The sequence below is a fragment of the Halichoerus grypus genome, chromosome 11 (genome assembly GCF_964656455.1).
Source record: "Halichoerus grypus chromosome 11, mHalGry1.hap1.1, whole genome shotgun sequence".
Classification (NCBI taxonomy): domain Eukaryota; kingdom Metazoa; phylum Chordata; class Mammalia; order Carnivora; family Phocidae; genus Halichoerus; species Halichoerus grypus.
In genome coordinates this window covers 110,932,462-110,944,173 of record NC_135722.1, presented here as the reverse complement: position 1 = coordinate 110,944,173, position 11,712 = coordinate 110,932,462, and the positions used below count along the sequence as shown (strand labels likewise).

The following is an 11,712-nucleotide window of genomic DNA, read 5'->3' as shown; positions in this document are numbered from 1 at the left end:
GCTTCTTCCTCTCCCTTTGACCCTCCCCTCGTTCTCTCTGTCTCTCTCTCAAGTAAATCTTTAAAAAAGTGTTCTTAAATAATGTGATTCATGAAATTCTTTTAAGATGATATCTGTGTAGTTGCTTTGTGTATTATAATTAAAATCCATGTTAAAAATTAAATAAAATTAGGTAAATCTGCATTGGGATTTAAAAAAAAATAGTGTAATGGCTTTGTTGCATAGATGTTGGTGGGAAGAGGAGGTGGACCCAGGCAGGGCTCCGTGTCTCCTTCTTGGGCCTGAGCATCCCTGTCCTTCCCCAGATCTGGGTCCGTGGCAGACTTCTGAGGCCCGGGGAAAGCAAATAGTAAACACTCCATGTGTCTTCTTATCCTGTAACTCCTTCAGGTGCCTTTACATAGAGGATACCCTGGGAGGAGTGAAAGTTTCTCCATCCTCCAGGCTCTCGTCTCGCCTTTGCAGCGTGAGGTGCTGATGAACTTGTGGGCCCATGGCCTCGCGTCGGTGGGAGGGTTCTCCCTGCCCTTAAAGAAGGAATTTAAAGAAGGTATGAAATCATTTTAGAAACTTTTCCTTTTTGCTCGATCGAGGGTCCACCGTGGTAATGGGCTGAATTGTGCCTCCCAAATCCGTATGTTGAAGTCCTGATCTCCCTAGTACCTCAGAGTGTGACTGCCTTTCCGGATAAGGCCTTTGAAGAGTTAACTGAGGCAAAATGAGGTCCTCTGAGCCCAAATGTAAGAGGACTGGTGTCTTCCTAAGAAGAGCATAGGTCCCAGACACACCCAGAGGGAGGAGCCTGTGAAGATGCCATCAGGCCATCAGCAAGCCGCGGTGAGAAGCCTCAGAAGAAACTGTGTCTTCCAGCATCTGGTCTCCAGACTTCCAGCCACCAGAGATGGTGAGAAACTAAATTCCCTCTGCTTGAGTCATGGCGGCCCTAATAGCCAGTACCAGGTGCTAGGGGCTTTAAGCACGGTAGCCCACATCCTTCCAGCAACTACAAAGTAAAATTCGAACATGGGTCTACCTGACTCCTTAGCTTGTGCTTTTTGGACAAACTGTTCTTGTAAGCTGTATTAATATTTTTAAAAATTGCATGGGCTGTTATCCAGCATAAGAACTCTAAATTATTTGAATTTCGTTTATTTGAAAGTTTACCTTACTTGGCTTTGTTCAGCTAGTTGGTTTTCATAATGTGTAAGAACTAACGTGTTTTTTTGCATTCAGTGAAAATACTGCATGGAATACAAGTAAACAGTGACATAATATTTTATCCCCTTGCTGAATCCTCTCTGCCTAGATCAGAGAGTGGAGTTTTAGTCTGTCTTATGCTCATGATGAGACTCTGTCGTTAACAGGTATTCGTGGTGTTGAACCAGTAGGCGAATGTCAGCTGTTCCTTAAGGTGTATTTATTGCGTCCCTTGGATGCGTGTTACCTTGTTTTGTAAATGTGCAGATTTAGGCTCAGTGACCTGATGCACGTTGCTGGAGAGCTAGCTGGCGGCCTATGAATAGTATGGTTGAACCTCGAACAAACACAGGTGTGTTGAACTGTGGGGCCACTGTAAGCGGATTTTTAAAGTAAATATATTGGACAATTTTTTTGAGATTTGCGATCTGAAAAAACTCACAAACTTTGTAGTTTAGAAATACCAAAAAAAAGAAAGGGTGTTATTTTAGCAATACAGTGTAGAATACATAAAATCATGTGTTAACTGTTGCTGGTAAGGCTTCTGGTCGGTAGGAGGCTATAGCCGAGTTTTGTGGGGAGTGTGAAGTTACGGGCCGACTTTGGGCTGCATGAAGGGAAGTGATTGACAGGTCAGCTGTGTGTGGTCGAGATGAAAGGGAGTCCGAAATACTTCTTAAAATTTCATCTCTTGTTCAACTACTCCTTCAGGTTTTTTTAACTTACGTTTGAAAATAATATATGGCTCTTACTTCTTTACCTTCTTAATATAAATGGGGGGAATTATGTAAGTCAGTCATTTGTTAGGTCTCTTGCTTCTGCCCTGGGGTTCCCCACACGCTCTCTAAAGAGAACCAAGTCCTGGAGCTGAGCAGGGCGCTCTCCTGTCCACACCAGCCGCCCAGGCCCTTTACTTGTTGACCCCCATCCCGTAAGTCAGAGGACAACTGGCTGTCAACTCAGCAGACAGATGGACATTGTTTTCTAGAAGTGTTCTTCTATATGGAAGAAACCTACCAATGCATAGTAGCAACTCTTAAACGTCTTGGTCTGAGTTCCTTTACAGCCCTAAATATTCCTGAGGACCCCAAAGAGCTTATATTCACGTGGGTTGTATGTACCGATACTTACTTACCAAGGTAGAAATTACAGCAGGTTTTTAAAATACTTAAGAACTCATTTAAAAATGAAACATTCCTTTAAAAAAAGCAATGCACAGTACATGTTAATATAGTCCTTCTCAAGAAAAATAATGATGTAGAAAATTTAGAAGAATGGCATTGATACACATTTTAGCAAAGCTCTGATGTCTGGCTTAGTAGAAGACAGCTGGACTCTAGTATCTGCTGCTGCATCTAATTTTTTGTAATATGTTGGCTTTGGTTTCAGTATATGAAGAAAATTTAGCTCAGAAGGATGTATTTAGAAAAGGAAGGAGAATTTTTCAGGTAATTGGATATTCTTTATGATGTTACACTGAAACTTTTGAAAGGTGTTTGGAGTGTGGAGTCTAAAATCATGTCAATGGTCTTAAAAAATTTAAGTTTAAATTAAATTTTAAAAACTTACTAATTTATACATTCTTTAAGAGCTATTTTAGGTTCACAGCAAAATTGAACATAAAGTACAGAGTTCCTGGGACACCTGGGTGGCTCAGTTAGTTAAGTGTCCAACTCTTGATTTCGGCTCAGGTCATGGTCTCAGGGTTGTGAGATTGTAATATACAGAAGAGTTTCACTGCCCTAAAATTCTGTCCCTTCTGTTCATCCCTTCCTCCCCACTAACCCCTAGCAACCATTGATCCTTTAACTGTTAAGTGATCTTACTGTTTTCTCTTACACGGTTGGCCCTTTGAACAACACGAGGGTTAGGGGCACCAGTCCCCCAACACAGGTGAAGATCTGTGTATAATTACTGACTCCCCCCAAACTTAACTACTAATAGTCTACTGTTGACTGGAGCCTTATTGATAAACAGTTGATTAATACATATTTTGTATGTTCTGTATATTATGTGCTGTATTCATAAAGCATACTAGAGCAAAGAAAGTTTTAATTAAAAAACTATAAGGAAAATACATTTACAATACTGTACTATATTGATAGCGTACATTTATATAATTGTTGAAAAAAAAAAATCCACATTCTAAGTAGACCAGTGACGATCAAACCTGTGTTAAGGGTTAAATGCATTAAGATTCCTTGGTGAGTCTTGCACTTTGACTGGTTCTTTAACCCTATGATGCATTAGTCATTTGGAAAATACGCCTTTACTGAATTGTGCAGCTGATACATTTTATTGCTCATTATCAAAAAACCACACCTGTGACTCTCCCCATTGGTATCGTCAGGGCAGGTCTAAGGATCAGGATGCTCTCAAGTTTGTAGAATGTTAACGTTAGCTTAAAAATTGGATTTTTCTCAGTAGCTACACCCACGGTTGGTTTTGCTCACAGTCACCTTGAGAAATTGACGGCCACTTACGTGTGCCAGTATTTTTCTGCCTGGCTTTTAAGTGCCCGTGCATTGCCGTTCAGCTGGCTGGTCACGCAGCTGCTTTTCCGTAACCCTTGTTCAGACTTAGAAGTGCCTCTCTTGCCGTCCTGTAATATGAAAGCGACGGGCACTCGAGGGTCAGGTGTGATGAAAGCCTTGGACCGCGTCTTCATCCTCTGCCACTCGGGGGGCAGTGTCTGTGTTTTTATGGAGTCCGGGCAGGGATGACTGTGGCCGCTGGTGCACGTGACCCCCGGCGTGGACCCCGGCCAGCCATCAGCCGAGATCACGCTGCTGGATCCGCACATGAGTGAGAGTTGTCAGAGCCCCCACAGGGTCTGGGGCCCTCGGACTCCGCAGATCCCGTGAATGGTAACGGCCAGTCCTGCTCTTCACAGATTAATCCCGGAAGAACTAGGCTGGGGGGACAGGTGTTCTCCTGGTGTTTCTTCCATCACAGAAGTTCTCTTGGTGCAGCTGTCCAGAGTCTCGGTGCTTTTGGGGAGAGACTTGGGTAGTTGAGCCCTGTCTTCCTGTTCTGTCCCTGTGGGAACCAGGGCGCCTGGGGTTGGTTCTTCTTTTTTTTTTTTTTAAAGATTTTATTTATTTATTAGAGAGAGAATGAGAGAGAGCATGAGAGGGAGGAGGGTCAGAGGGAGAAGCAGACTCCCTGCCGAGCAGGGAGCCCGATGCGGGACTCGATCCTGGGACTCCAGGATCATGACCTGAGCCGAAGGCAGTCGCTTAACCAACTGAGCCACCCAGGTGCCTTGGGGTTGGTTCTTCTGAGACGTGCTTGGGTTTTCAGTATTTTCAGTCACTGATGATAAAGGCTTCCTTCTGGGATTTGGTGTTTGGAAGCTCCCACCTCTGTTGTCGTCCAAAGTCTTTATCAGGAACGACGGTGACATTTTCATCTCCCTGTGTTGACTACTTGTGTCCCTTATTAGTCCTGAACGTGGGTCAAACAGGTGTTATCTATGGGCCCACAAACGCACAGTGGACTGTACTGTCTAGTTGCTGTGTTGGGAGACGTGTGATTAGCTGAGCAGATGTGGGAAGACCATGACAGCAATTGATATTTTTGCTAGATCCTGTGATCTTTCCGGTGATAATGGTGTCCAGACAGGTTTCAGGCTGTGAGTTCTTGGAGCTTTTAATCCTCGCAGTTCCGGTCACACCTTGTCGGCCATGTGGCGGCGCGGCCCAGTGTGTAAGGGGAGAAGAGCCGGGGTTTCCTCTAAGTAAGGCGGCTTTGGCCAGCCCTTTATCGCTCTGCTCCTCAGCTTTTCTCTGAGGGTCAGGTTCTGCCCCTCCTGTTGGTCACAAGGTGAAGGGGGATCGAACGTGGGTCCGCACCTGGGAGCTGTTCTCTCAGCGGGCTCTGCTAACGGCAGGGGCAGTGGCTCATCCGCAAGTGTAAACGCAGCCCTAGCGTTGCATCCCTCCCAGCGGTGAGGCTGCTGTTGTATTTTGAAGGCCAGATAGAATTGGAGTAGACACTTGAGAAAGACGCGATCAGGATCAGCATGTAAAGTAAAATGTTGAAATCCTCAGTTGCTCCCCACAAGGACTTGGAATCTCCCCAGTGGGAATCCCCGTTAATTTACATTAATTCACAGTTTTATGCATTGTACGTGTGCGTGTGTATACATACGTGTGTGCATACAAGTGTTTGAGCTACTTTGTCTCTAGACTAGGCCTCGAAGGTCTTTATTTCCAAGTCAGTAGGTAAATACCCAATGATTTTTCTGTAAAAACAGAAATCATGATAGCAATTTCAAGGTTACAAGGAAACTAAGGATTTTTCTCTGTCCTCATCGGGTATATAATCTCTACAACACTTCACATGATTACACACACAATTGTGTTCCCACCAGAATTCACTATCTCTTGAGGAAGCTTTTCCATTTTGAGGCTATTGTGATTGCTAGAGTAATTCATACTCTAGCATAATTTGGAGTAATTGGGGTACGTTTTACAGACACTGAAGGTGCAAACGCACGAGGGCAGGTGTGGGGATGAGTGCAGGGTGTGGAAGGGAACAGAGGTGCAGAAGAGCAAGCACTGTGAGAGCAGGAGAGGTCTTACGAACGACGTTGTGCAGCTGTGTACAGACGGGATACCGAGGCTCTGCGCAGTCGACTTTAATCCAAACATAAGAGAAGTTCAGGTAAGTGCTATGGGGGCTTTTTCAAATAATGTTAGTGAAAGTAGTACTAGAGTAGTTATTTTGTTTTTAATTCATAGTTAACATACAATGTAGTATTAGTTTCAGGAGTAGAATTTAGTGATTCAACACTTCCATACACCACCTGGTGCTCATCACGACAGGTGTGCTCCTTCATCCCCATCACCTGTTCCCCCCATGCCCGCCCACCTCCCCTCTGGTCGCCATGAGTGTGTTCTCGGAGTCTGTTTCTTGGTTTGCCTCTCAGTTTCTTTTCTTTTTTCCCTTTGCTCATTTGTTTTGTTTCCTAAATTCCACATATGAGTGAAATCATGTGATACTTGTCTTTCTCCAACTGACTTATTTCACTTAGCATAATACACTCCAGTTCCATCCGTATCGTTGCCAGTGGCAAGATTTCATTCTTTATTATGGCTAATATTCTATTGTATATATACCACATCTTCTTTATCCATCAGTCGATGGACACTTGGGCTGTTTCCATAATTTAGCTATTGTTGATAATGCAATAAGCATTGGGGTACATGTGCCCCTTTGAATCAGCATTTTTGTATCCTTTGTGTAAACATTTAATAGTGCAATTGCTGGATCCCAGGGTAGTTCTATTTTTTAACTTTTTGAGGAACCTCTGCACTGTTTTCCAGAGTGGTTGCACCAGCTTGCATTCCCACCAACAGTGTAGGAGGGTTCCCCTTTCTCCGCATCCCCGCCAACATATGTTGTTTCCTGACTTGTTAATTTTAGCCATTCTGACTGGTGTGAGGTGGTATCTCAGAGGTTTTGATTTGGATTTCCCTGATGCTGAGCGATGTTGAGCACTTTTTCATGTGTCTGTTGGCCACTTGGATGTCTTCTTTGGAAAAATTTCTGTTTGTGTCTTCTGCCCATTTCTTGATTGGATCATTTGTTCTTTGGGTGTTGAGTTTAAGAAGTTCTTTATAGATTTTGGATACTAGCCCTTTATCGATATGTCATTTGCAAATATCTTCTCCCATTCTGTCGGTTGTCTTTTGGTTTTGTTGACTGTTTCCTTTGCTGTGCAGAAGCTTTTTATCTTGATGAAGTCCCAATAGTTCATTTTTGCCCTTGCTTCCCTTGCCTTTGGCGATGTTTCTAGAAAGAAGTTGCTGCGGCTGAGGTCGAAGAGGTTGCTGCCTGTGTTCTCCTTTAGGATTTTGATGGACTCCTGTCTCACATTGAGGTCTTTCAACCATTTTGAGTCTATTTTTGTGTGTGGTGTAAGGAAATGGTCCAGTTTTATTCTTCTGCATGTGGCTGTCCAATTTTCCCAACACCATTTGTTGAAGAGACTGTCTTTTTTCCATTGGACATTCTTTCCTGCTTTGTCGAAGATTAGTTGACCATAGAGTTGAGGGTCCATTTCTGGGCTCTCTGTTCTGGTCCATTGATCTATGTGTCTGCAACTGGGTATTGAGGATTAAATAGGATTAGAGTACGCTGAGTTGGAGAACAGAGGTATTAGGAAGTATTTTCCAGGCAGAGGAAGAACTATGAAGAAAGACAAATGCATGAAGCATTTTTGGAAAACGAAGGTGAATAATGGGAAACAAGGTTGGAGAGGTAGGATGGGCCCCAGGTTTCAGAGGACTACAAATTATGGGCTTCGTACCTGTACCATCCCACAGGGTGCCTTTCCACTTAACTTGTATCTTCAATGTCTTTCACCAATATTTGGTGGTTTTCAGGGTAGAGATCTTTCAGTTCTTTGATTACATTTAATCCTAAGTATTTTGTTTTTGATGGTGTTGTAAATGGGGTCGTCTTTATTTTTCAGATACTTTGTTATCAGTACATAGAAATACTGCTGCTCTTGGAATGTTGGTTTTTGTACCCTGCAGCTTTACTGAGTATATCCATTAGCTCTAACAGGTTTTGGTGGAGTCTCTAAGATTTTGTGTTTATGAAAACATGTCGTGTGCAAATAAAGACTGTTGTGGCTAGGACTTCTCGTGCTGTGTGGAGTTGTGGTTACCCCGCCTCCCTCCTGACCCTGACGTACGACTCTGAGGACCGCTGGAGGCCTGTCCTACGGTGACTTCACTGTATGAAAGGGTATTCCTTCCATATCTAAGGTTTTATCATGAACAGATGTTGAATTTTGTCAGATGCTTTTCTGTGCCTAGAAGAACCAAAACCGTGTGATTGCAGTCTGTTAGTGCCGTGTGTCACACGGATCTGTTTGTGCATGTCCGACCATCCCTGCGTCCCAGGGATGAGTGATCCTGTCAATGGGCTGAATTCTGTTGGGTAAAAAAAAATGCTTGCATTTATATTCACGAGGGATTTGCCTTCAAGTTTTCTGGTTTGTCCTTTTCTGGCTTTGGTATTAGGGTGATGCTGGCTTTTTAAAATGAGTTGCGGGCGGGCAGGGGCCCTGGCTGCCTCAGTTAGTAGGGCCTGTGACTCCTGATCTCATGATGTCATTAGTTCAAGCCCACGTTAGGCATAGAGAGCACTTCTAAAGAAAACTTGGGAGTGTTCCCTCCTCTGTTTTTGGGAAGAATTTGGGAAGGATTAGCATTAATTCTTTGGTTAAATTTACCAGTGAAGCCATCTGGTCCTGGGCTTTTCTTTATGGGGAGATTTTTGATTAGTGATTCAGTCTCCTTACTCCTGACTGGTCTGTTGAGAGTTTCTACTTCTTGTGGATTCGGTTTTGGTAGAGCTCTTCTCAGCTGTGGCCGGGCTGTGGTGGCCACACCGTGGCTCAGCCCCCCTGCTGGGCGGGGATAGACCAGGCTCCAGGGCTGGTGAGGTTCTTCCGAGGACCGGAACGGGGCAGAGCTGCAGCAGGTCTTGGGTGGGGACAGCACTCCCCCGCTTCTGCAGGTGGGACGTGTCTCTGCCCCCTCCAGACCAAGTGCTGCCTGTTGTAAGCCCCCTGCTTCGGTCTCGGGTCCCCAGTGGTCGAGGCCACAGCGGGGGACAGCCTCTGTCTTGCTGTGCGGGTCTGTGCACTGTTGGGGTATTTGTAGCTGATGTGTATTTCTAACATGAATGTACCTGATTTTATAATTCTACCCAACAGAACAAAGCAGCATGAACTGAGCATCCTGAGCAGGGCTTGTCAAACGTTGCTGTTCCGGAAAATCACCAGGTAGGAGTGTTGGAACATGGATTCAGGAGGTCTGGGGTGGTGCTGACGAATTTCTGCTCCTACCAAGTTTCCAGGTGACACTGCAGGTCCAGCCAGCCTCACTCCTAAAATATGCCTCTTCAGTTGGGGCTTTTCATTTCTCTTGAGTTTGAGGAAATGAAGCAAAACCACACATACAAAACTCTTAGATGGAGAACAAAATTTTATTCTAAAAATAGATCTCAGTAACAATGAAATACCAAAAGCTGGTCATTATAATAAAAAGAGAAAAGGAATTTGCTTTAAGTGTTTCTCCTGAAAAATACAAAATTCTTACTAATAAATTGCCCATTCTCATTTATCTGTATGGGAAATACTCATGTTTTGGATTATCTAAAGTCCTTGATTGGATTCTCAGAGATCTTCAAGTAAATACATTCTCAAGGAACGCAAACAGAAGCGAGTATCTGCTGAAGTAAACATAATTAGGACATGAATTACAGGCTTAGGAAATGTGCGCCCTGGGGGAGCAGTGGTTCGTGCCCCCGCTTCCAGACAGAGAAGGCAGTTTTTAGACCCAAAGCACAGGCAGCTGGAAAGGGGTTTAATGGCATTTCTTCCACGTGCTGCAGAAACAGGCCTGGCTCCAAGGTTCTGATGGGCGTCAAGCCGGCAAGAGACGGAATAAGTTCAGTTTAAAGGCCCCCACCATAAGATAGAAGCATATGCTTGTAGCGTAAGTATATTTTGCAAAGACATAAAAGCAGTTCGAGACCAGGCAGGTGCGTTGTAGGTTACTAAGCAGCCCACCTCTCTGCAAACTGGGGGCCCACCGTGCGCCTCAGACCTGCCCTGTCACCTGCTCCTCACCTCAGTGGGCCCTAGTGCACAGTGAGTAGAAATGATGCTTTTATATAAAAATTCTTGGCATTCTCTGAAAACGAAAAGCTGATCACAAGTTACATTTAAATCCTATTCAATGTAGAGCGGTGTCATTAGGACATCTAATACAGTATTTCTATATTGGCTGGTCATTTAGTAGGACTAAATACTTTTTTTTTCTTTTTTTGCCAAACTTGACCCTGAGTTTTGGCTGCTGTAATATAAACTATAAGCCGAACCCTCAGACCGACGTTGACAGACATGGGTGTCCCTCGAACACTCTGCTGTTACCGTAAAACAGCCGAGTCCCCTCAACGGGAGACAAGGGGCCTGAAGAGTCCTAAAAGTTTGTTTTAAAAACTTAAGAATTAATCCCAATACAAAGATTTCTTTAGTATAAAAATGCAGCATTGTTGCCCTGCAGGTTGTCTGGAAATCGCAGAGGGGGCGTAAGGTAGGGAGGCTGACTCTGCGTCGTACAGGATCCTAGCTACTGAAAGAAGCTCTACACCTCTTAAAAATATTCCCTAAACATAAAATTAACTGTTGCATATGAAATAAAGCAATTTCCAGTAGTCTTGGCAGTAGCAAAAAACCTAACTCCATCTTTAAAACTTTGTTCAACATTGCAGTTTACTGAAATTACACAGAGGCAAAAATACTTTTAGCTGCATTGCCATTGAAAGCTCAAAAGAGGCTGTAACGAGAACACAGGCTCTCTAGCAGGGCCGAGCCCTGTACAGTTCTAGTTCTGAGCGGGGGCTGAGGGCAGTGTATTTTGTTTCTAAACCCGGTACTAAGCTGTACGACAAGCCCAAGGCCCGCATCTGTGGGCGCAGAGGGCACGGCGCCCTTCAGGGACGAGGTCTTCCAGTTACTCCCCCGTGTGACCAGTGCCACACAGAAGGGGTGGACTTGTCTATGTGTTTTTTAACATTAACTATATGCTTCAAATACTCATTTAAAAAACCCAAACCAAACCCTTTTTACCTTTAGTAACAGAAATCTACATGTTTCTATAGTACATTGTACATTATATGCATGGCCTGTGTATTCAAGAATAACTAAAATTAATTGATGGGGTTGTTATCCATCTTCTTTCCATGGGTCCTTGGATTTCCTTAAATGATGGCATCATGTTCATCACTGTAATAGATCAAAAGTTAAAATTACTTTGTTTTGTATTTGCATCAAAACGGTTTTTTAATCTAATTTTTAAATAACTTAAAGCTCTAGGATCAACATTGTCCTTTCTTTATGTAAACTTTGTACGGCTAAGGATTCAAGCAGATTTACACTCAGACCTCTGCTCTAGAATTTTTAAAATTTTATTATGTCAATCACCATACATTACATCATTAGTTTTTGATGTGTTTCATGATTCATTGTTTGCGTATATCACCCAGTGCTCCATGCAGAACGTGCCCTCCTTAATACCCATCACCAGGCTAACCCATCCCCCTCCCCTCTAGAACCCTCAGTTTGTTTCTCAGAGTCCATCATCTCTCATGGTTCATCTCCTCCTCCGACTTCCCCCCCTTTATTTTGCCCTTCCTACTTTCTTTTTTTTTAAACATACATTATTTGTTTCAGAGGTGCCTGTCTGTGATGCACAGTCTTACACAATTCACAGTGCTCACCATAGCACATACCCTCCCCAATGTCTATCACCCAGTCACCCCATCCCTCCCACCCCCCCACTCCAGCAACCCTCAGTTTGTTTCCTGAGATTAAGAATTCCTCACATCAGTGAGGTCATATGATACATGTCTTTCTCTGACTTACTTCGCTCAGCAGGATACCTCCTAAATCACCCCCCCCAGCACCCACGATTCCTTGCACATTCACTC

The 11,712-nt window shown here is 43.8% G+C and overlaps 1 protein-coding gene and 1 long non-coding RNA gene across 3 annotated transcripts in view; one reads left to right on the top strand and one right to left on the bottom strand.

Annotated features, from left to right (window-relative positions):
* The first annotated feature begins 306 nt into the window (after positions 1 to 306).
* LOC144379484 (uncharacterized) lies at positions 307 to 9,910 on the top strand. 2 transcript variants are annotated; one of them, XR_013442651.1, is made up of 2 exons: positions 307 to 904; positions 8,933 to 9,910. It is a non-coding gene; the product is annotated as an uncharacterized LOC144379484 (long non-coding RNA). The 2 variants fall into 2 exon arrangements; XR_013442652.1 differs by lacking the exon at positions 307 to 904 and adding an exon at positions 2,605 to 2,645.
* TMEM123 (transmembrane protein 123) overlaps positions 9,186 to 11,712 on the bottom strand; it is a 58,433-nt gene continuing 55,906 nt past the window's right edge. The window contains exon 5 of the mRNA XM_036068510.2: positions 9,186 to 11,008. Within this exon, the coding sequence (XP_035924403.1) occupies positions 10,984 to 11,008 (25 nt within the window). The 3' untranslated portion in view covers positions 9,186 to 10,983. The remainder of the gene's footprint in view (positions 11,009 to 11,712) is intronic.